Raw genomic sequence first — 25,454 nt, 5'->3', positions numbered from 1 at the left:
ATTAACTGTAGTAACATTTGTGTCACATTTCCCACTTTTTTCTTGATTGCCATGTTCCCATTTAGTTTATTACTTTCAACTCACATTTGTATCATTAAAATTATATTTGAATTTTATTCCAATTAACAAATACTGTATACTGCAATCTCCCATTTAGTGTATCACATGCCAAGATGTCCTTCAACATGGTTTTCCCTATAGAAAATAACTATTCAAGCAAGATCAAAGTTCTTGACAGAAAATATTCACTGGCTTTTTCACTCTATGACTGATGTGAATGACTCTGTTCGAGGTTATGGCAGCAGAACAGGTGTTAATAACTATTGTTTTAATGATGCACAAGGTAGGCATGAACTACTCAATGATACTTAACAGAACGTCTCAGATCAAAATCAATCCGGTTGTAACCACAAATATCACCGGAAGATTGATTGGAGGGTGGTATGGCTCAGTGGTTGATTGCTCAATCCCTGGCCACTGCAACCATGTCGAATTGTCCTTGAGTAAAATACTGAACGTGCAGTTGCTCCTGATGCTGCATCATTAGTAGGTGAATGAAGTAACATACAAAGCCTATTTACCATTGGTGATTGGTTAATTGAAAAGCATCAGCATTTGGCTTGTTCTTAACAATTCCCATTTCCTGATACTATCCAATTCTGATTTAAAAAAATATTGTGTTCCTCTCACTGTGCTGATTATGATTTGGTTTTCTTCCGTAGAATACTGAGATTTTAAACACGGCAGTCCTGACCGGAAAGACTGTTGCCGTTCCTGTAAAGGTCGTAACCATCGGAATAGATGCTTCCATTACTGATGTCTCTGAAGCAGTGGAGTGTCGCACCACAGATGAAGACGTGGTCAAGGTTAGTGTTCTTTCAAAATGAAATATTTCTTTTCTCCCTGAGTCAAAGATTTATGGGACATACAACACATTTGTACTGATATATACACTTTGCTTGAAACAATGTTGTGTCCTATGTATGGAGCACAATGGTTATTATGTTTTACTCTATTTTATCATTCCAGTTTATACTTGATTTTTCCTATATGTTTGATGTTTTCCCCCTTCCATCAAATGCCGATCATGCAAAAAGACATTTTTTTCCCTGCAATTTAATACAAGTAACTAGACTGAGTGGCCAATGGCTGTGTGCTCCCATTCGAAACATGCGAGGACTGAGGTTCTTTATACAGATGGTTAAGCCTTTAATTTGATTTCACTTGCCTAATCAATCACCAACGACACCAACATAAAACTACAAACAAGCATTAAAATATCGTTATTAATTACACAGAAACACTTGGACCTTACATCAATGAAATAAAACAATAAATGCAATAAATAATACGAACCATCTTGCCCAGTTGCCGCTCCGAAATGGAAGGTTTGATGACTTCTTTATCTTTTCGTTGCTAAACAGTACAGCGACAGTAAAATGAAACCAAAACAAAGAGACGCGGAAAGTAAAACCTGCACTCAAAGGACAACCGACGTCTTTGGACAAGTTGTGTCCATAATTTGTAAAATGGCTTCAAATGACTTCTACTGGGCGTATTTTAATAAGATTCCACAGCATATAGCTATATTTTACGTTTTAAGACTCGCGCTGAACATTCAGGAAGTCTTGTTTTTGAGTCGGTGACGAGTCCGTACGTGACGTCAGAAAAGGACCTCCTCACCGTAAAAAAGATGCATTGTAGCGTCTTTCCATCACGTCAATGTATTTTGCTGTACTGTTTTTTTTAACCCATGTCTTACACCCAAAAGCCGCCAGCAGGGGGAGGCAAACTCAATGGAAGGAATATATCAGCCGGTGGAAACGGGCTGATTAATTCCTCACCGGAGCTGGTCGCCATTTTGTGCCTCTTTTTTTTGTGAGAGATTGTCCCCCAATGTTGCCTCAAAATGGCCCAAATAAATTATTTAATCAATTGCAAACATGTATGCTTTGCTCATCAGGACTATTGGAATCATATTCATAACTGGATGTGTAACAAGAAAGCATATTCTCCGAATCTGAAGCCATTGTTTTGATTCACAAGCAATGCAAGACGTCTTGGCGTGACGTCACGAAATGGGGGCGTGACTTTCTGAAAATGCCCAATTCGCAGGTCAATTTTTTTGCAGATTTTGGACACTTTAAGTCATTGTTATTGATGTTTTGCATTTGACTAAAAATATCATGCTGCATGTTTTGGGTATTTTAGCTGCTATAAAACGTTTTTCCGGTGTCAGTTAAAAAACAAAAAAAAGTGACGTCGGTTGTCCTTTAAAGTGACAATAAACTAACGTAATGAATGGCAAAAGAAAATGAAATCACAGCCATCTACTGGTCAACCATGGAATAGCAGCTTTAGACAAATCTATCAACAGCATTTATACTATACGACTGTGTCGATAATGACTTGTTAGAGCAGCGGTGGGCAAACTTTTTGACTCGCAGGCCACAATCGGTTCTAAAATTTGACAGAGGGGCCGGACCGGAAACATTTGGAGGGAATGTTAAGCAGATTCCTTACTTACAGACAGTGTATTGTCGGTGTTCAAATACCTGACATGTCATGACACAGTGTCTGACATGACACTCTGACGAAGGCGGAAGTAGTCGCCGAAACATGTCAGGTATTTGAACACCGACAATACACTGTCTGTAAGTAAGGAATCTGCTTAACATTAGTTATCAAGTAGACAGGATGAATTTAGTACAACGATTTGGAGGGAATGTTTCGGCCGGATATTCTGAAGCATAAAATGTAGTGTGTGCAAACCTCATAGCACAGTAAAAACACTACAACCCAATTTATTAACTGTCTTTCAAATGTGAAAAATAGCCCTTATCAGTGAATAAATTTGTCTCGAGGATTATGCAAGTTATGGCATTTACATACTATTTCGCAGATACCGGGAGAAGGAAATGTAAATAGATTAAAATAACATACGCACTGTGATTTGTTTTTAATACGTTTCAATCGAAGGTGCAAAGTTAAAGAAATCAACATTTATTGAAAAATGGAATCACTTTCAACATTCAAAACATACTATTACACAACGAAATACTCAAGCTCAATAATATCTACTGGTGTTAAACTCCGCAAAATCATGGATGGATTTACCGCGCGCTCTACAAACTCGCCTCGGATGCCCTCACCTTCACGCGCAAACAAATTTGCTTACACGCCACGACAGCCAATCAGAAGCCTGCCTTTGCTTACGAACTTTCCCGAGCGTTATAATGTCATGCATTTGCATATCATTTTCCAAAGTAGATGCACAGAAACTCAGCCCCAGAAGAAAGATTCAAAAGAAGCTAACAAAATTTATGACGCTACAAAACATAAATGTACATTACCCTGTGACTGTAAAGTATCCTTGAGAGTTTTGAAAGGCGCTTAATGGCTTGTAGCAGACAACGCAACGCAAACATTGCGCATCATAACGAACAGTGTATGGACAAACGACAACTGGAGCGAAATCTTCAGCAAGGGATATTTACCATAAATTAAGAAAGGGAGGATTTGTGGTAGGTACATCCTTAATTAAAAAAAACATTCTATATTTTGCAACAACTTTTTTTTTGGCGATTAATCGTCTTATTATGTTTCAAGTTGTGAAAAATGGGGCAGGCAACTTTATGGCCGGGAAGGCAACTTTTCAGAGTTGTCTGCCCTGGTGTCCGCTAACTTTTTGTCATGAGTTTCAGACAGATTTTAACTATAATTTGGACTAGTTCAGCGGGCCGGATTAAAAAGCCTATGTGGCCCGGGGGCCGTAGTTTGCCCATGTCTGTGTTCGAGGTTTAAATATTGCTGCAAACCATATTATGGAATATCCAATGTCAAACAATACTTTGTGAGTAGCTATGGTATTGGCAAATGATGTAGTCGATAAGGTGTTATTATTAGTGCGAACTATATCGTAACCTGTGATATCCGTTTGGCCTCTGTAAGTGTACGTTTTGAGAATTTGACAAGTGTAAATGTCAGCAACCTCCTTTATGAAATATGTAGTCCAAAAATATTCCCACTTAACCATGTTATTGATGACACATACAAAAACACAGTAGTGGGCATGCACAGGCTGGAACAATGCAAGGTCTTCTCAATACTAACCTGCTTCTTAAGCACTGTTGTGATACCTCTGAAGAGCCACCTACAAGTTTTTTTTTTCCTAGAACTGAATACACTTATCTAAACAGGTAAAAGTAAACAAAAGCACACTGGAGTACACTTACGAGCATGTCCCTATCAAATTCAGCTCAGAAAGTGCTAAAAACAAATGTGTTCACTGTCTGACAATTATCAATGATGATGCCTTAAAGTAGAGAAGTAAACATTATTTGACATCTATAAATATGTCGCAGATGCATTGATTTCTATCCTTAACGAGGCTGTACAAATAATTCTGAAAGTCCAAACAAACACCTTGAAACTACATGAAAGAGTGTTTGATATTCATTCACAGCTGACAACTTGTTCTAGTTGTCTCATATTTTCAGAGGGCCTCCCTTCTAACTGAAGAAAGTTGAGCCTGCAATCAGCAACTTTGTCTGTTGATTCCGACAAACTCCTGAATAATCTACACAAAACAGTGCCTGGTCTGTGTTTCCGGTAAGAGAAGTGGTTAAGAGGTTGCACAGTAGGATGTTGATGTGCCACCCTGCTGTACAAAAAGCTTCTTCCACTTTAGTTGTCGTGTTTTCAACTGACAGTCTTAGAAAGGACGGCCTGATGAGCCAGAGTTTAAAGTAATGCCCTTTAAAAAGTTGTATGACTGCACAAAGTCAAAAAGCAGGATATTTTGTCACTTGTATCCACTTCATAAAGCCCGATATGGGAATTTGGATTGTTGAGGGCAGTTCTGCGGAGAAATTAAAGTGTCGGCAAAGATGTTGAAAAGAAAAAAAATTGCAGCTTCGCCTATGGGATCTTGGGCCAGAGTATTCAGCCTGCACGCTTATTGCTCTCAGTGAATGGAAATACACAGTGACATTAAACTTGAATAATGAATCGCTGTGCACATAAAATGATGCACTCACTTGTGGCCATGTGATTATTGTGAATTTGGAAAAGGAAGGGTCACCCAAGGTCACATTTTCTTTCCTTTTAACTTCTACAGGGTTTTGTCTTGATTTCCTTCAAATCTTGTCTGACGTGAATACTATAATAATGCTCTGGCCTAATTATTTTGCACGAACACTCCTCTTTCCAAATGTATAATTTTAGCAGCTCTTGGACCGACATAGAAAGGGCTGCATCAGCCACATGTGATTATTGTGAATTTGGAAAAGGAAAGGTCACCCAAGATCACATTTTCTTTCCTTTTAACTTCTACATGGTTTTGTCTTGCTTTCCTTTAAATCTTGTCTGACACGAAGACTATAATAATGCTGTGGCCTAATTATTTTGCACGAAAACTCCTCTTTCCAAATGTATAGTTTTGGCAGCTCTAGGGCCGACATAGAAAGGGTTTCATCAGGCCTGTCGCTCGCATAAGCAGCCTTAGATCTAAAGTACAAGTGTGATGGTCGTCTGACGCCTCTGTCAAGTGACTCAAAACTCTCAGGTTTTTCCTCCTACCTTTTCATTGTTTGTTGTCACTCGTGTGGTGTCATCTGCGGTTGGGCTGTGCGGGTTAGCACGCGGTGTCAGTTTGAAGCATAATGTAGGTTTTTAGCTCTTATAAAGCTCTTCTCAAAACGCACTCTTAAGTGATCCCCACAGCTCAAAGGAAGAACTTTCCACCTGAGTGCTCGGCATCTTTAGTTGACTGTTTCCACTTTCCTATCACTCCATTTGACACTTGTTTAAGATGACTCATTTTGCTTCAACAGACACAGTTGTTTTTTAGAGGAGCAATACTTCTCATCTTACCTCTTATATTTCAAGTCTCTCTTTTGTGCAGGGTCCCTAACTTATTCACTGCCTGACGATGTGCAAAAAATGTGTCTACTCCAGTGCCAGGGTTATTGTCATTTTCACTCAAATTCCAAGACCCGCAGAATATTGAGTTTTAGGACTACATCAACATTCAATGCAGCGTAAGAAACCTTAGACTCTCTTCTTTCACCAGAAAGAGTTAATTCCAAAGTCAGATGGTTCTGGAGTAACATGAGGTGCAAGTGGGGGCGGCTGTACAAAAGGCAAATACTGCCCCCTCGTGGAAGGGAAAAAACATTGCCAGAGGTCTGACCAGTTCTATATCGGCACCCAGCGCAAGAAAACACAAAACCAGAACAAATTCGGGAATGGCCCTCCACATTATATTTTCAATTCCTAAATATATTCGAGGATGCAGTGCCTTAGTTAACAAATGTCTATTTGCTTTCTCATTGCCTTTCCTTCGTCTTTGTCACAACACTACTAAGCATCGACCATGGGGTCGATGCTTAGTGCTTAGTGATATGCTATATAGACACTGGATGTCAGGTTGCCTCCTTTCTGGAAACAAAGGAAAATGACACAGGTGAAAGAAATGTGCAGGTTTGCCTCCTCCAAATTCAGAAATTCATAGAATAAACATTCTCCTTTTTGTTTTTTGTTGTTGTTTTTAGAAAATAACTGATCTGGTTTAAGTGACATTATTTAATGTCATGTTATCCTCTGGACCCTTTTGGTGGTAACTAATGAATGAGAAGTCAAAAAAAAACATTGACACATGCTTAAAAATGAAAGTGCTATATAATCATTGAACATTATTTTTTTCATATATTTAACTAGCCTGAACCTGAGGTTTGGCCTTTTAGCTCTTAAAAATTCCTGTCAATTAAACAAGCATTTGTACTTTAACATGTTTAACAATTGTGAAATACTTAACAGCTTGAACATGATATTATAGTACCGGCCAGTATTGTATTACAGCACATATATAGTGCTGTAAATTAAGCGGAGCCTGGAGGACCCTAAAAAAAGCAGCGAAGACTGAGCAAAATGTACTTCACACAAATACAAACAAGAGGACACAAGAAAACACTAACTGAAGTATAAAACCATTGTCGTGAAAAAAAAAACACAGGAAACCAAAGTAATGAAAAAAGAAAACACAAACAAAGAATGACATACGCATTCAGACACATGCAATGACCCAACAAAGACTGACAGAACTCAGGGAACTTAATACAAGCTAAGTGACGAGACAATGAGAATTAACTGGGCAAGACACAAAGGGTTGAAGGACCTGTTTGGTTAACACACAAGGAAGGGCGGATCACAATCACAGGTCGAGACAAAAAGGGCACACGAGGGAACTAAACCAAATGTAATCTAAATAAACACATAAAAGGGACACACAGTACATAAATTAATCAGGGCTATAAAGTTCTGTAAATGTAACAACCGAGGACACCTTTACTTTAATAGGAAGAGAAAAAAAATGAAACACTTGTAGACATGTATAAATGACTGAATGCCATCCACCCATCCATCTTCTGCCGCTTATCCGGGGTCGGGTCGCGGGGGCAGCAGCTTCAGTAGGGAAGCCCAGACTTCCCTCTCCCCAGCCACTTCTTCTAGCTCGTCCTGGCGGATCACGAGGCGATCCCATGCCAGCTGGGAGACATAGTCTCTCCAGCGTGTTCTGGGTCGTCCCCAGGGTCTCCTGCCAGTGGGGCATGCTCGGAACACCTCACAAGGGAGGCGTCCCGGGGGCATCCTAATCAGATGCCCGAGCCACCTCATCTGGCTCCTCTCGATGTGGAGGAGAAGCGGCTCGACTTTGAGCCCCTCCCGGATGACCGAGCTTCTCACCTTATTTCTAAGGGAGAGCCCGGACACTCGACGGAGGAAGCTCATTTCGGCCGCTTGCATCCGGGATCTCGTTCTTTGGGACACAACCCATAGCTCGTGACCATAGATGAGGGTTGGGACGTAGATCGACCGGTAGATTGAGAGCTTTGCTTTGTGGCTCAGCTCCTTCTTCACCACGACAGATCGGTACAAAGTCTGCATCACAGCAGACGCTGCACCGATCCGCCTGTCGACCTCTCGCTCCCTTACACCCTCATTCGTGAACAAGACACCCAGATACTTAAACTCCTCCACTTGAGGCAAAATCTCCTCCCCGACCCGGAGAGGGCACTCCACCCTTTTCCGACTGAGAACCATTGTCCCAGATTTGGAGGTACTGATTCTCATCCCAACCGCTTCACATTCGGCTGCGAAACGCTCAAGCGAGAGTTGGAGAGCTCCACTTGAAGGCCCCAACAGTACAACATCATCTGCAAAAAGCAGAGATGCTATACTGAGGCCACCAAAACGGACACCTTCAACGCTTCGGCTGCGCCTAGAAATCCTGTCCATAAAGGTTATGAACAGAATCGGTGACAAAGGGCAGCCTTGGCGGAGCCCAACCCTCACTGGAAACGATTCCGACTTATTGCCGGCAATGCGAACCAGACTCTGACATCGGTCGTATAGGGACCGAATGGTCTGTATCAGGCGCTCCTGTACCCCATATTCCCGAAGCACCCCACACAGAACTCCACGAGGGACACGGTCAAACGCTTTCTCCAAGTCCACAAAGCACATATAGACTGGTTGGGCGAATTCCCATGCACCCTCGAGGACCCTGCTAAGGGTGTAGAGCTGGTCCACTGTTCCGCGGCCGGGACGAAAACCACACTGTTCCTCCTCAATCTGAGGCTCAACTTTCCGACGGACCCGCCCCTCTAGGACCCCTGAAAAGACCTTTCCAGGGAGGCTGAGGAGTGTGATCCCTCTGTAGTTGGAACACACCCTCCGGTCCCCCTTTTTAAAAAGGGGGACCAATACCCCGGTCTGCCAATCCAGAGGCACTCTCCCTGATGACCACGCAATGTTGCAGAGGCGTGTCAGCCAGGACAGCCCCACAACATCCAGAGCCTTTAGGAACTCCGGTCGGATCTCATCCACCCCCGGGGCCTTGCCACCGAGGAGCTTTTTAACCACCTCAGTGACTTCAGTCACAAGGATCGGAGAGCCCACCTCAGAGTCCCCAGACACTGCTTCCTCCAAGGAAGGCAGTTAGTGGAGTTGAGGAGGTCTTCGAAGTACTCTGCCCACCGGTTCACGACGTCTCGAGTCGAGGTCAGCAGCGCCCCACTCTCACTGTACACAGTGTTAGTGGTGCACTGCTTTCCCCGCCGGATGGTGGACCAGAATTTCCTCGAAGCGGTCCGGAAGTCAGCTTCCATGGCCTCACCGAACTCTTCCCATGCTCGTGTTTTTGCCTCGGCGACCACTGAGGCTGCATTCCCCTTGGCTAATCAATACCTGTCAGCTGTCTCAGGAGTCCCACAGGCTATATAGGCCGGGTAGGACTGCTTCTTCAGCTTTACGGCATCCCTTACTACTGGTGTCCACCAGCGAGTACGGGGGTTGCCGCCACGACAGGCACCAACCACCTTACGGCCACAACTCTGATTTGCCGCCTCAGCAAGGGAGGTACGGAACATGGTCCATTCGGACTCAATGTCCCCCACCTCCCCCGGGACATGTGTATAGTTCTGCCGGAGGTGGGAGTTGAAACCCCTTCTGACAGGGGATTCAGCCAGACGTTCCCAACAAACCCTCACAACACGTTTGGGTCTTCCAGGTCGGACTGGCATCTTCCCCGACCAACGGAGCCTACTCACCACCAGGTGGTGATCAGTTGACAGCTCCGCCCCTCTCTTCACTCGAGTGTCCAAAACATGAGGCCGCAAATCCGATGATACAACCATAAAGTCAATCAGCGAACTGCGACCAAGGGTGTCATTGCCCACATGAGCATTGAAATCGCCCAGCAGAACAAGGGAGCGCTCTCCAGCACACCCCCTAAGGTCTCCAAAAAGGATGGGTACACTGAACTGCTGTTTGGTGCATATGCACAGACAACAGTCAGAACCCGTCCCCCCACCCGAAGGCGGAGGGAAACAACCCTTTCGTCTACCGGGGTGAATCCCAACGTACAGGCGGCGAGTCGGGGGGCAATAAGTATGCCGACACCTGCTCTATGCCTCTCACTGTGGAAGAGAGTCCAACCCCTTTCGAGAGGGCTGGTACCGGAACCCAGGCTGTGTGTGGAGGCAAGCCCAACTATGTCTAGTCGGAACTTTTCAACCTCGTGCACCAGCTCAGGCTCCTTCCCTGTAAGAGAGGTGACATTCCACATCCCAAGAGCTAGCTTCTGCAGTCGAGGGTCGGACCTCCAGGGTCCCCGCCATTGGCTGCTGCCCAGCTCACAATGCACCCGACCCCTCTGGCCCCTTCCATGGGTGGTGAGTCCTTGAAAAGGGGGACCCACGTTTCCTCTTCGGGCTGAGCCCGACCGGGCCCCATGGGTGTAGGCCCGGCCACCAGGCGCTCGCCAACGAGCCCCATCTCCAGGTCTGGCTCCAGAGAGGGGCCCCGGTGACCCGCGTCCGGGCAAGGGAAAACCAGGTCCATTTGTCTTTCTCATCATACGGGGTCTTCTGAGTCGTACTTTGTCTGGTCCCTCACCCAGGACCTGTTTGCCATGGGTGACCCTACCAGGGGCGTAAAGCCCCAGACAACCTAGCTCCTAGGATCATTGGGACACACAAACCCCTCCACCACGGTAAGGTGACGACTCATGGGTCAGGCTGATTGAACTATGGTAAACTTTGGCACACACACATACTGTAGAATTCTGCAACTTCAATACCTAAGTAGGTCTGGTAACACTTTACAATAATAAAAGTAACCATAAGAAAAAAATGCTCAAATAAAACAAAGTACCTGTGGGAACGCAAACAAATAGATGAAAAAAAAGAAACATGGCAAAACATTCCTCGTCCTTAACCCCTTTACAGTATGTGCTCGTTGGTGCTAAATCAAATATAAGCAGTCAACAGTTAAAGATCGATTCTGTATTTTATGGGACAGGTGACAGCCTTAACTGGATGCAAAGTGAACACATATTCAGCAGGCAGTTCATAAGTTGCAAAATAATGTGCAACAAGATGACAATGAGGTTGATGCTATCGTACACTGAAGTCATTTCTTGTCAGATTGATTTTCAGCAAAAAAATTAGTGTCAGACAATCCACATGAGGAATAGTTGGAAGGTTTTGTTAGCAGACATGATTTTCTCAACCGGCACTCGATTTATTAATCATATTCATGAACTCTGCCTCGTTTACTTCTTACTTATGCTATGTACAATTGAGTGTTCCTAGTTCAGTATTGTGCTCTTACTTGGTCTATTATAAGCTTTGTAAAGACTCTGCAATTTGCCATAATACTGTACGGAGAGGCTACTTTTGCCACCATGTCTATGGACTGACCATGCAATACACTACATGCATTGAAGAGAGCAGTGTTGTCAGTGTAGATGAGTCTGAGTGGTTAATTGCTTCTGTCAAGGCAAAGACAAGCCTTTCCCCACCTTCATGCTGTCTGGTCCTGTTGTTTCATAACTGCCATGAATTGTCTCTGTCTGATGAGTTGTTAATTTCCTGAGCTGGGTCCAGAGACGACGGGCCCTAATGTGCGTTGTAAGTGTTCGCCCGTTAACTGCCGAATGTGTTTGATTGATGTACCAGTGGACCCTCCCCGAAATTTCCACTCATCGTGGGCATCGGTGAAAGGGGCAATGCATACTGTATTTATATATAAGTTGGAAGCCCAACACATGAAGTGATATGGGAATGTCGTCTGACATGTTTTTCATGATTTATTCTGCTTTGATTGTTGAAGAAGAAACATTTTTCAATTGACTGTGGTTGTTCTTTGTCCATATGTGCCTAATTGACTGACTGTGCATCAGCCAATGATGTACCCAGTTTCTCCTCTAAAGTTAACTGGGATAGACCTTAGCCCACCCTTGAACTCAGTAGGTGGGGAGCTCCCACGAAAATAAAATGAATACACGTAATGCTGCGGCACAAGCACACGGCAATGCTAATCACCAGAAATTGCAATTACAACAAAATGTTTCTTCCTGTGCAGTAAACTCAAAGAAACATTGAAATGGCATCATGTTAGACTCCAAACTTTAAATATTAGATCCTGGTTTTCCTTAGATTCGGTTGAGCTCAGCAGTTTTACCCAGACCTAAAACGTGGCAGACTGTTGTCACTAAGACAGGCTGTCAACAAACAAAATCACACCATTATTTATGTCATAGTGATAAATAACTCTATGTTAATATTTTACAGCACAGGAAGAGCTAACAAAGCTAACGTGATGAAATAAAATACAAATTACAATTGATAATTGGGGAGGATTGCTAAGATGGTGACAGAGACGTTGGTGCTGGCAGGTGATTTATTAACAAAAGGTGCAGGTCCGAGATAACGCGGACCCGGAAAAAACTAGTAGAACAAAAAGTGACAAAACAGAGCGAAGCTAGTGGGTGAGCGGGGGGCAATCCGCCCAACCTCGCTAGCTCGGGGAAGAAAATAAAAAGGCACACGAGGATGCAAAACATCATACGATACAGTGCGTACAAACAGACGCGATCATGGCTAAATAATACCTCGGGCGAAGCAACTCTCGTACTGAATAGCAGTTCAAGGTACAGGCGAGGCGCGAGGCGTAGTATCTTCCGACGCTAGGTGAGTGCCAGCATCTGGTTTAAATGTCCAAAAGTGATGAGGGAATTGACAGCAGCTGGCGGACGGCGGGAGAGGTGGCCCCGCCCAGCTGTCAACTCGCTCACGACAGTTGGTGGGCAGGCAAGGCCCCCTTATGGAAGTACATAGGGATAGGCCTGTTGTAAATAATCACATCGACTGACTGAGTTCTTAGTTTGGGGAGATGGCCTTGTTTGTGTCAAGTGAACAACTTCTAGATATCAAGTCAAATGAGGGCTAATTAAGACAATTGATCATGAAAGAGATCATTCACGTCACAGTGTTGCCCGGCTCGTTGTTATTCAAGAACTGGGTGACCTGCTTGGAGAGTCACAGAAATGACATTATTAAAAATAAGCTCCACTCAGAAGACTGAGAATAGTGAGCAAAAGAGCGGAACAATAATTTGCGATAAGAAGGTGGGGCCCCTTTGACATCTTTATCAGTTAATACTGTCTCACGCTGGCAGCGCCCAATCTTCTCCGAGTGGCTGCATCCGAGGGAGAGATGCCCCCATCCCTCACCCCATCCATTGAATTGTTGAAATATTTTTGCTCTTTTGTTCATATTAGATTCCAGTGCTGTGTATTTTACAGCGAGTGTTTTGGTCTTGTAGAAACAAGTGCAGAATATTAAGTATATTTCAATGCGATGAAAGAAATATAAAGTTTATTACTGCCTTAAATTGCTTCAAGCAGAGGTGTTAAACTTGGGTCCGGGATTATACAAGGCTCTCTGTTGTAACACACCTGATTGATTGAATCAGGTGTGTTGCAACATTTTGACAACCCCGATTTAAAGATTAGTGTAAAAACTAAATTTTTGATCTTGAAAAAAATGAAAATCGTGTACCACAGGTATAGAAGAAAAGCATTTTAAAGTATTTACACTTGGGGCTGACTTCACTTCTGTCAGCATCTTTTTCCACTCGTGTCCAGCATAACAGCTATATGCTGATTCACCATATTTGCTTTGAAGCTTGAACTTGACAAGAAGACTTGAGTCCCTGGACCTCTGAGCCCTAGGGTTCATATTCTATTAGCATTTCTTAAAAGTATTCAGGACCAAAGCCATTTAGTGATTTATAGACCAGTAGAATAACTTTAAAGTCTATTCTTCAGCTGACCGCCAGCCAGTGTAGGCACTTTTGGACTGAAGTATTAATATGCCCTGATTTCTTTGTTCTGGCAAAATTAATTAATTAAGTAATTAATTAAGTAATTAATTAAGTAATTAATTAATAAACATGCTGCAGCATTTTGATTGTGCTGAAGCTGTTTGATGAGTTTTTGAGATAGTCCAGGTAGAAGACTGATGGAGAATAAGAATTTATCATGTTTAAAAGTGCCGTGGTTTGCTGACCAACTAAACAATAGACCCACAGTCAGGGCGCAGATGGCCTCAGTAAATCAGAGTGAAACAGACACAGCCCAGTTGGGCTGTTACATTTCTCTACGAGAGTTGGCCTTGGACAGAATTTAGGACTTGGGGAAACTCCTTATCACAAGAAGAGGTTAGCCAGCATACAAACGTATCAGTTCATGGGAAACACAATGTTTTATTACTTACATCTGTTGGTGCTCAGAACGCCCAGAGGCGTGGCATTATAATCGAGAAAACTATGTTTTACTAATGTATCACTTTAATTTACATATACTCTCAATAAATAGCTTGGCAGAGGGGCGCAGAATTCAGACGTATGTCATTTGATGACTGTGTCTCCTGCCGGCAGTGGGGACAATCTTTCTGGTTCCGAGTCTCTGTCCACGGTGTCTGACTGTCATATCTCTGACAAACACCATGTGCATAATCAAGTTTAAGCGAGATAAAAACATGGATGAGCTTGTTTTAGTGATTAATTAGATATATCTGCTGGAGGTCAGAACTGTAAAGTATTGGCATCTCTGAGATTTGGATTTGGTTATTGGTTCTTAAAAACAGTTACTCCAAGTGGGAAGCACGTCAGTTGACTTTTTATTACACCCACATCACAGCGGAGAGATTGTGTGTTAAAATACGGGCTCAATCTTCATGTGTGGAGCTTGCAGATTATCCCAGTGCCTTTGAGAGTTTTCTTCAGGTCCTCCAGTCACCCCCCATTCTGGTCACTTCTAGTTCTGGCATCCTTGTGTGGAGTTTGCATGTTCTTCCTGGGCAATGTTTTCTCCTGGTAGCGCCTTCCAAAAACATGCATGGTAGGCTGATTGGACACTCTAAATCAGGGGTCGGGAACCTATGGCTCGCGAGCCATAGGTTCGCCGATGAATCTAAATACATATTCTCGCTTTTTTCTGTTCATTTTCTGTTGGGGCTGCAGTTGGGGGAAAATGCAATTTTGATTGGATGACACTGACCTAGGTTGGCGGAAAGCGCAATTTTGATGCCCCATGTTAACGTTAGCATCAATATACTTCTGCGAGAAGTATATTGCAGATAGCAAGTGCGGAAGCTAGTGAGCTGTGTGGAGGCTAGCTAGCAGTAACTTCGCATATGGAGCCGGCAAGTTGACTTTCATTCCGATCGTTTGGCTGGATTTTTACCAATAATGAGGAAAACAATTCAGGTTAACGGTGAGTACTATCACAAAGTAATTTTAAATAATACATTCTGACATTTTGTTGAAAAGTGGCCGCGCGTGCGTGTGTGAGTGTGTGTGTGCGCATGTGCGTGTGCGAGTGCGCAAGCGTGTGGCTCTCACTGAAAAACATTTCTAAATATTTTACTTTTATGGCTCTCTTAGTCAAATAGGTTCCCGACCCCTGCTCTAAATTGTCCCACGGTGTGAGTGCGGACGGTTGTTCGTCTCAATGCGCATTGCGATTGGCTGGCACCCGGTTCAGGTATCCCCCGAATACTGACCGAAGGATGGGATAGGCTCCAGCACCCTCGCGACCCATTTGATAAGCAGATCGGAAAAAGATGGAAGGATGGATGAGATAATTTCAGTTTGATTTATTCCTTCATAATGGCAAGTTTCAATTTATGGTGTGTGAAAACATACGTTTTGTCAATATAACCTTGTTACTGATGTTCAGATACCCCACACTCTAATGTTGATGTGACTATGTAGAAAACACCAAGCTATGTGGAGAAACTGCCATCTAATTTAAGTAATAGAAGGTTGTCATTGGAAAGGATCAATGAGGTTGACGGACCGCCAGAAAACAAGCAGTTGAGAAATTACCTTTCTAAGACCATGTGTTTAAAAAAAATTGGGATAACCCATGAGGCTTTTCGTGTTATTTGTTTGCCGTGCTGGCAAGGCTTTATTTTTAGGCTCTTAAAAAGGGGGTGACATTGTTGACACCCTTTAAACTCTGGTGCAAGTGAAAAAGACGCAAAGATACAGTTCAAACACAATATGCCATCAATTCTGGAGTACAAAAGTTGACTGGTCATTCTTTTTGTACAGCAATTTATGAAACAGATCGCTTTGAGTTTGGTCATTTTGTCAAGAGACAACAGTTCTCCTTTTACCAGTTCCCATCTGTTCGTACCTCTTTTAGCCGTAAGCAGAACTTTAAAAAAAAAAGTTTTTTTGTCTTTGAGGTTTAATGACGTCCTTCCTAGCCTCCCTCTTTTTATTTTTTTTTTAAACTAAGAGTGGAGCATTTAGAGGACCTTTCATCTTGTCAAAGTAGGCACACTAGGATTGCTAAGGAGCATAAAGGCTGACTAAGACAACTTCGAAGGTGGAATGACCTGTTCAGAGTTTCCTTCACTACAGTGAAAAAGCAGAGTTGCTAACAATCACTCTTCTACTCGACTCCTCTGCCTCTGTAGGTGTCGGAGAGGTGTGATTATGTTTTTGTGAATGGCAAAGAGATGAAGGGCAAATTGAAGATGGTGGTGAACTTTACCTACGCCTACCTGAGTGGTCAGCTGGAGCTCAATGTGTGGATCCCTCGACTTCCCCTCCAAATTGAAGTGTCTGACACAGAGCTGAGCCAGATCAAAGGGTGGCGGGTGCCCATCATGGCCAGCAGTCCCAGGTAAAGTGGTGCAGGATGCTCTTATTAACTGACATGTGTTTTCTGCCCTGAGATGAACTTGATGTGTATCTTATTTCATATTAACTGGGTTCCATGGAATTGTACATGTCACATCACCTCAACAGAGGTGGGACGAATTCTCACATGTGCAAGTCGCAAGGAAGTCTCAAATTGTAACCTTCAAGAGTCAAGCAAGTCACAAATTACTGTGGAAAAGAGAAATAGTCTCTAATATGCTTGAGACATACATCTCAGTAACTTTTTAACATACATAGAATTACACCTTAAATGACAACCGACACCATTTATTTGTTTCCTAACTGACATCAGAAAAAACGTTTTATAGCATCTAAAATACCCAAAACATGCAGGCTGATATTTTCAGTCAGATGCAAAACACCAATAAAAATGACTTGAAGTGTCCCAAAACTGCCACAAATGAGCTCGAAACTGGGGAAATTCAGAAAGTCCCGTCTGTCACATCTCGTCGCCGTCCTGGGCGCGCCCCGCCCCTCCCGTCACATCCCTCCTTCTCTCACCTGGGGTTCCACAGCTGATTGTCATTTACTCATTGCGCCTTCTGACTATATCTGCCGATCGCTTCTCTCAGTCATTGTCGGAGTATTTTCGGAAGTCACCGCCGCTACTACCTTGCTGTCAGGTTCGCTATTTGTTCCATTGCCTTTACTCACATTCCCCAATTTATGATTTTGTTGTTCTGCATGCGTGTCTCAGTAAAAGACTTTATCCTGATCTCTGTCTCGCCGTTGCATTTCGGATCCAAGCCTTCCCTCCTTCCCTCGCCACTCAAGCCCGGCTTCCTTGCCTCGAGTATCGTAACATAATACTCCGACCACCATGGATCCCACCGGCGAAGACAGAATCATCGCCGCCCTAGCCATGCAGGCGGAGCGTGTGAGCCAGCTGGCCCAAACCATTGAGGAAATACGCCATGTTACCGCCGCGCTGGCTCAACGCATGGAGTCCGTCGAGACATGCATTGCCTCTCTCACTACCCCCGGCCCTCCCGTGGGCAGGCGAGAGATTCAGCTACCCCACCCGTCCCGCTACGCTGGCGAAACCGAACAATGCGCGCAATTCCTGATGCAATGCCGCTCGTCTTTGAGCAACAACCCAACACCTACGATAGCGACGAGGTCAAGGTAGCGTTTATCACCAGCCTGCTCACGGGGATCGCTGAGTCCCGCCTGGAGCTGTGCGCGTCGTACCCGGACTTTGTGGCAGAGCTTCGCCGGGTCTTCCATCATCCGGTGACGGAGGTCGAGGCCGTGGGGCGGCTCCACAGCTGTGTCCAGGGATCCCGCTCCGCGGCGGAGTACTCCGTCGCCTTCCGGATCCAGGCCGCCGGCAGCAGGTACAACGACCAAGCACTTAGGGGGGTGTTTCGTCAAGGACTTAGCACCACACTCAAGGATGAGTTGGCCACCAGCGACGCCGGCTCCTCTTTCGATGACCTGGAGGACGCTGTCATCGGTCTGGATCTCCGTCTGAGAGAGCGGCAGAGGGAACAAGGCGACCCGCGGACCACTACACCCAGCAGAAAGCATGTGCGGCGCCTGGAGGGATCCCCCGAACCCATGCAGATGGGAGGGGGGGACAACCTGAGCACGCTCGTCGCACCCCAGGCCCCCAGCCTAAGACCTCCGGCCCCTGTAAGTCCCCGTCGAAACGGCGACCCCTGGAGGCCAAGCCCACGGCCCCCATTACGCGACTTGAGCTGGACGGTGACATCATCGGCCCATCCGTCACCCAGACGGTGCGGGCGCTAGTGGACTCGGGGGCCGACGGGTGTTTCATCGACCCCCAGCTGGCTGACTCTCTGGGCTGTCAACTGATTGATCTCCTTCCCCCTAGGGAGATCCTTGATCTTGACGGTCGTCTTTTAGCTGAAGTCACCCACGTTACTGCCCCGCTTAAACTCAGGGTAGCGGGCAATCACGTGGAACACCGACAATTTTTAGTTATGCCCTCCCGGAACGTGCCATTGGTACTGGGCCTCCCTTGGCTCAGTACCCATGACCCTTCCATTTCCTGGGAGGGTCCCACCATTCAGGGCTGGAGCCCCTACGGCTACAGCAACTGCCTGCGGTCGGCGACGGCGGGGCGAGACCCCTCCCGCGGTGGCCCGCCCGAGCCCATCTGCCTCAAGGGTGTGCCGCAGTGCTACCACGACCTGCGGGAGGTGTTCAGCAAGGACCACGCCCAATCCCTGCCGCTCCACCGACCGTATGACTGTGCCATCGAACTGCCGTCAGGGGCTCCACTGCCGGACTCCAGACTTTTTCACATCTCTCAAACTGAACGGGAAGCTCTGAGCACCTACATAGACTCCTCCCTGGCGGCGGGACTCATCCGCCCGTCACGTTGTCCGCTGGGCGCAGGGTTCTTCTTTATTGACAAGAAAGACGGATCCCTGCGCCCGTGTGTCGACTACAGGGATCTGAACGACATCACCATACGCAATAAATACCCTCTCCCCCTCATGGACTCAGCCTTCGCGCCCCTTCAATCCGCTACTATTTTTTCCAAATTGGACCTCCGTAGCGCATACCACCTGGTCCGCATCCGTGAGGGGGATGAGTGGAAAACAGCGTTCAAAATGCCATTAGGGCAATTTGAATACCTGGTGATGCCGTTCGGACTCACGAACGCGCCCGCCGTCTTCCAAGATCTTATTAACGATGTGCTCAGGGACTTCCTCAATGTTTTTGTATTTGTTTACTTGGATGATATTCTTATTTTTTCCCGATCCGCAGAGGAGCATCAGCAACACGTCCCTCGGGTCCTGGCGCGGCTCCTCTACGTGAAGGCAGAGAAGTGTGAGTTCCATGTCCGCTCTCTGTCTTTTCTGGGGTTCGTCGTGGAGCAGGGGCAGCTCAAGTCACTGGCTTGAGACACTGGCTTGAGGGAGCAAAGACCAGGGCGGTGGTAGATTTGGCCTACCCCAAAGACGCGTAAGCAGCTCCAACGGTTCCTGGGGTTTGCCAACTTCTACCGCCGCTTCATTCGCGGATATAGTCAGAAGGCACTCCCCCTCACTAATTTCACTTCCACCAAAGTCCCCTTTAGGTGGACGCCCGACGCCGAGGGGGCATTCAACCGCCTCCGACTTGCCTTCACAAGCCCCTCGTCCTACGTCATCCCGACCCGGACCTCCCGTTCACAGTCGAGGTTGACGCATCTGAGTCCAGAGTGGGGGCCGTCCTGTCCCAGTGCTCTCCCTCTGACCAGAAGCTACGCCCATGCGCCTTCTTCTCCCGCCGGCTCAGCCCCGCCGAAACCAACTATGACGTCGGCAACCGGGAGCTGCTGACGGTCGTCCTGGCTCTGCAAGAATGGAGACACTGGCTTGAGGGAGCTAAACACCCATTCACCGTCTACACGGATCACAAGAACCTGGCGGCCATCCGGTCTGCCAAGAGACTTAACTCGCGACAGGCCCGATGGTCACTCGTCCTCACTCGTTTTAACTTTTCTCTCACCTACTGCCCAGGGTCGCTGAACACCAAGCCCGATGCCCTATCCCGCATTCATGAGCCGGCAGAAAGGGAGGATGTCAACATCCTGCCGGCCCAACGCATCCTGGGCGCCCTGCGGTGGGAGGTTGAGAGGAAAGTTCAGCAAGCCCTGGGAAGGGACCCCATGCCCAGGGGCTGTCCCGCGGATCGCCTGTTTGTCCCCCCTCCTCTACGCACGGAGGTGCTCATCTGGGGACACACCTCCAAAATAGCCTGTCACCCGGGGGTCAACAGGACGTTCCAACTCATCGCTCAACGGTTCTGGTGGCCGGGGTTCAGGAGGGACATCACCCTTTTCGTCAACGCCTGCCCGGCCTGCGCCCGTGGAAAAGCCTCTCACCAGCCCCCGGCAGGACTCCTCCAACCGCTACCGGTACCGTCCAGACCCTGGTCACACATCTCCGTCGACTTCGTTACAGGCCTCCCCCCCTCCCGTGGCAAGACGGTCGTCCTCACCGTAGTGGACCGATTCTCCAAGTCGGCCCACTTCGTCCCGTTAACCAGGTTGCCGTCCGCTGTTGAGACGGCCCAACTCCTGGTTAACCATGCCGCCCGTCTCCACGGGATTCCGACTGACATCGTGTCGAACCGGGGACCACAGTTCGTGTCCAAGGTATGGAAACGTTTCTGTCGGTCCCTAGGGGCGTCGATGAGCCTGTCGTCTGGTTACATTCCCCAGACCAACGGCCAGATGGAGAGGAAGAACCAGGATCTGGAGGCGGCCCTCCGGTGCGTGTGCCTCCACAACCCGGCGTCGTGGGCCCTCCACTTACCCTGGGTGGAGTACGCCCACAACTCCCTGGTCTCCACAGCCACAGGTCGGTCCCCGTTCATGCCCGCCTGTGGCTATCAGCCACCTCTGTTTCCCACCCAAGAGGGCCAGGTGGAAGTCCCGTCTATCGAACACCACCTCAGACGGGGCCCACCGAGTCTGGAAGGAGACCAGGGCCGCCCTGTCACGCACGGCGACCCGGAACCAGCAGGTTGCGGACCGTCGCCGTCGAAAGGCACCCAGCTACCAGGTCGGGCAGGAGGTTTGGCTGTCCACGAGGGACCTGCGGCTGGCGGGGACTTCAGCCAAGCTGGGCCCACGCTTCACTGGTCCCTTCCCCATCGAGGCCATCCTCAGCCCGGTCTCTGTGAGGCTCCGGCTGCCACCCACCATGCGGATCCATCCCGTATTCCACGTCTCCCTCCTCAAGCCAGTGGAAACCAGCTCCTTAGCCCCCACGCCTGCCCCCCCCCCTCCTCCCCCCCGGATGTTGGGCGACGGACCGGTCTACACCGTGCGGGAGATACTGGACTCCAGGCGCATGGGCAGGGGAGTGCAGAACCTGGTCAACTGGGAGGGCTATGGTCCGGAGGAACGTCAGTGTGTACCACGTTCCTGGATCCTCGACCCATCCCTCACCCGGGCGTTCCATCAGGCTCACCCTTCCAAACCTGGTGGGCCGCCAAGAGGCGTCCGTTGAGGGGGGGACACTGTCACACCTCGTCGCCGTCCTGGGCGCGCCCCGCCCCTCCCAACACCTCCCTCCTTCTCTCACCTGGGGTTCCACAGCTGATTGTCATTTACTCATTGTGCCTTCTGACTATATCTGCCGATCGCTTCTCTCAGTCATTGTCGGAGTATTTTCGGAAGTCACCCCCGCTACTACCTTGCTGTCAGGATCACTATTTGTTCCATTGCCTTTACTCACATTCCCCAATTTATGATTTTGTTGTTTTGCATGCGTGTCTCAGTAAAAGACTATCCTGATCTCTGTCTCGCCGTTGCTTTTCGGAGAAGATGCTTTCTTGTTACTCATCCAGTTATGAATATGATTCAATTAGTTCTGAAGAGGAAAGCATAAATGTTTGCAATCGATTAAAGAAGTCCTTCCGTATCAATTCGAGCCGTCTGCAAGCGCTGAAACGCTGAAAAAGATCGGGACTCCGATGTAGCGCCCAGAAAATGCACAAGATGGAGCACAAGCTGTGTTTCGTCCAGGATATGAAATGGGTTGATTTGTCCGCTGGGAATTTCTGTAAACTCACACCTTCTTTATGCGTGTTACCGCAATTGGCTGTGAACACAACGATTCACCATTGCGTTATTTATGTAGTTTTCCTTCTAATTTTGTGATCAACACAGTTTCAGACAAAAAAAGTACCCAAAATGCATTGTGTGTCGCTTTCTCAGTCAGGGGCGTTCCGAATGTGTGTGTGTATGTGTGTATGTGTGTATGTATGTATGTATGTATGTATGTATGTATGTATGTATGTATGTATGTATGTATGTATGTATGTATGTGCGTGTGCGCATGCGTGTGTGCGCATGTGCGTGTATGTATTCGTTTATCATTTATTGTTTAGTGTTTGTTTATTTGATTTATTTATTTATCTATTTTTGCATGTTTGTTGGGTCATTGATTTTGGGGTTGCAGTTGGAGATCCAGATGCCAAATGGGGTTGAAGTTGGATGCAGGGGTCTTTTGATGTATAATCCCCATTGTGTAACGACTGGGGGATGCCAAATGACTTCCCCACGGACCGGGGGTTCAAATCCCATTAGGTCGCAGAAGGCCCAATCCAAAATGTAATGCTTTTTTTTTTTACTGCAGTATGATATATGGCAGATGTGGATGACCGATGAGTGTTGTCCCTTCTGACACTTCGAGGCAGATCTGAAAATGTCTGACCGGTGCAATTCAGCTTGCCATACAGCCGTCTTATGGTGGCCTGTCATTAGGCCTCTCAGTCATTAGCTTAATTGAGGTCAGATTTTTCCATTTGGGGCTCATCACCAGCAGCATCTGCCAACGCCTCTAATCTTTACTCTTGACAAATTGCATCAGTTGATGGAACAAATCTAAGTCTACCGTGCTCTAACTACATTTGGGAAATGGCGAAGTTGGAGTCCTCCTGCGCATTTGTATGGACTAGTCGCAAAAGGTGAGGGACTGCCTTGCGATTTACTGGTGGCTAACCACTCACCCAAAGTCAGCTCGGATAGGGTTCAGCTTACCCATTGCAATAATGAGGAAAAGTCGCATAGAAAATGGATCGAAGGATGAAAGTAAAGGGCTCCCAAAAGTGTACTGGATGACACTATCAATTAGAACAGCTTGGGTGTGTTGTAATTGTTGATGCCAACATAACTGCATGTTTTGTTTGTATTTGTTTTGTTTATCAGAGGGTAACATACATGACCATTTAAAGTATAGCACTCTATGTTTTATCGAGAAAGATACAATGGTCCACATTTCACACGCTTAGACGGAAATGAGCCAAGGAGCTTCAGTCCTAATTCGAGAAAGTTCTTCTATCAGCCAGGCTGGCAGTGTGCACTGAGGGAAAATCAGCGTCAGGCACGTTAGTCGGATTGTTGCAAAAGCTCTCCTCTCTCAGTTTCTTACTAGCACTGCATGTATGCCTCACCCCTTCCCTCCCTAATCCTTGTCAAAATGGAGACAAGATAAGCCCTCATAGACGACAAACTTGTGTAGGAAGAGCACTGAGGAATAACACTTTTTAAAATGGTTAGATTGGGTTTCATTTCTTGCTTTTTACGATTAAAATAAAGTGTACTTGTTTTTTTGTTACTTTAGGTCTTCTTTTCACACCTGATCACATCTGAATTCAATTCGTCTGTGTAAGGTCTCAGTCGTTCAGGACTGGTCCATCGATGAAAAGGTTTCTTCAGCTGTCATCTGTACTTTTTTGAAGGTGTCAGACGTTTCTCTTCGTATCCAAGAAACTTTGTCAGCAAACTAAAGTCTTACTGGTAGTTTAGGCCCTATATACATATCCCTACTGTCCAGACATGGAGCATCCATTCAAATATGAGGTCATATTAGTTGATGTCTGAGGATTTGGTCAATTCAAAAGGTGATCTCTGCATAATACAAAAATGTACTTTCCGATTTATAGTGTGAATTGCCCTTCCTCTTTACTGGACACACGCTACTCTGGAACCGTAATAGATATGAAATCATTGCTAGTTTCTATTATCCACAGTGGCTGTCTGTTGTTCAGTTGCATGGAAAATAGGTCTAGTAAAATAGCTATTTGGTCTTCGATTCCAAATCTGACAAAGGTTGCTGCTTTGACTCAGAGCAGACAACGCACACGGGGAAAAAGTGACATTGTGGGTGCAGGGCTTCATTAATCCATATGTTAGTGTCTAATGTATATGAAGCACATGCATAAATAAATACTAAACATAATTGACAAAATATCTGGTCTTGTTAATTCAAAACTGAAGGTCTGCGAAAGCTGTTAGCATACCATATTTTTTTTAATTGATGAAAAAAAAGAAAATCAAAAGATGAAAATCGGTGAAGGAGAGCCGAATGAGCGATGCTGAGGAAGAACAACACCTGGCACACTCTGGGTTGATCCTCCCAAAGTTTTGAAAACATTTCCTGATCTTCATCATCCGCTTTAAGTTTGTGTCTCGTGCATGTGAACGTTTGTCAGTTGTCATTAAAATGTGCCAAATAAGACTTGCGACAAAATATCAAACACAGTACTTAAATGTCACCATTTTGTCTGTCGTAGATACAGTCGTAAAATTAATCAGATGAACGTGTCGATGTCAGCACCCATCTCAGGGGAACGAATGCCTTGTCCAATTGGTGTCTTGCTAAGCCTGCCACCCAAACTGAGGATTCTGAATCCTATTTTGTAATTGTCAGGTCCACACGGGAGAGTGATGATGACGATGATGAAGACAGACGAGGACGAGGATGCACCCTGCAGTACCAGCACGCCATGGTCAGAGTCTTGACTCACTTTGTTGCTGAATCCGCCGATCCCCGAAGCCAGACCAGCTACATGTTGGGCACCGATTGGCAGGTGGACATTACAGAGTTAGTGTGGGAATTTCTCAAGGTGGAGAATCCTCAGATTGCACAGCTGCTGGACAGGCGGATACTTACGGGACGTGATGTGGGAATGACCACGATTCAGGTAGGTAATGTGTTGGTATTAAAGTTGTGTTCATAATTTGTATAATGGCTTCATATGACTTCTACTGAGCGTATTTTAAAAAGATTCCACCGCATATAGCTATATTTTACGTTTTAAGACTCGCGCTGAATATTCAGGAAGTCTTGTTTTTGAGTTGGTGACGAGTCCGTACGTGACGTCACTAATGGAATGCCCCCTGACCGAAAAAAAGACACATTGTAGCAGTCCTTCCATCACGTCAATGTATTTTCCTGTATTGTTTGGTCTGAAAACCTTGTGTTGCACCCAAAAGCAGTTAAGAAACAAAAAAGTGACGTCGGTTGTCCTTTAAGTCTCTTCTTTTCCTTTCGTCTTTTCCCTTCCGGGGTCGCCACAGCGAATCAGTGTCCTCCATCTTCAGAGGTTTGATTTGCATG

At 46.2% G+C, this 25,454-nt stretch overlaps 1 protein-coding gene across 1 annotated transcript in view; it reads left to right on the top strand.

Moving 5' to 3' along the window:
- Positions 1-25,454, top strand: part of LOC148899387 (transmembrane protein 132C) — a 146,660-nt gene that overhangs the window by 114,526 nt on the left and 6,680 nt on the right. The window contains exons 7-10 of the mRNA XM_088993871.1: positions 723-866; positions 16,338-16,546; positions 19,324-19,386; positions 24,765-25,038. Of these exons, the coding sequence (XP_088849997.1) occupies positions 723-866; positions 16,338-16,546; positions 19,324-19,386; positions 24,765-25,038 (690 nt within the window). The remainder of the gene's footprint in view (positions 1-722; positions 867-16,337; positions 16,547-19,323; positions 19,387-24,764; positions 25,039-25,454) is intronic.

This window comes from Hippocampus bargibanti, linkage group LG04 (genome assembly GCF_051943395.1).
Source record: "Hippocampus bargibanti isolate YZ-2025 linkage group LG04, ASM5194339v1, whole genome shotgun sequence".
Taxonomy (NCBI): Eukaryota; Metazoa; Chordata; class Actinopteri; order Syngnathiformes; family Syngnathidae; genus Hippocampus; species Hippocampus bargibanti.
The sequence above is the reverse complement of the archived record's forward strand: the minus strand, read 5'-3'. Positions and strand labels throughout refer to the sequence as shown.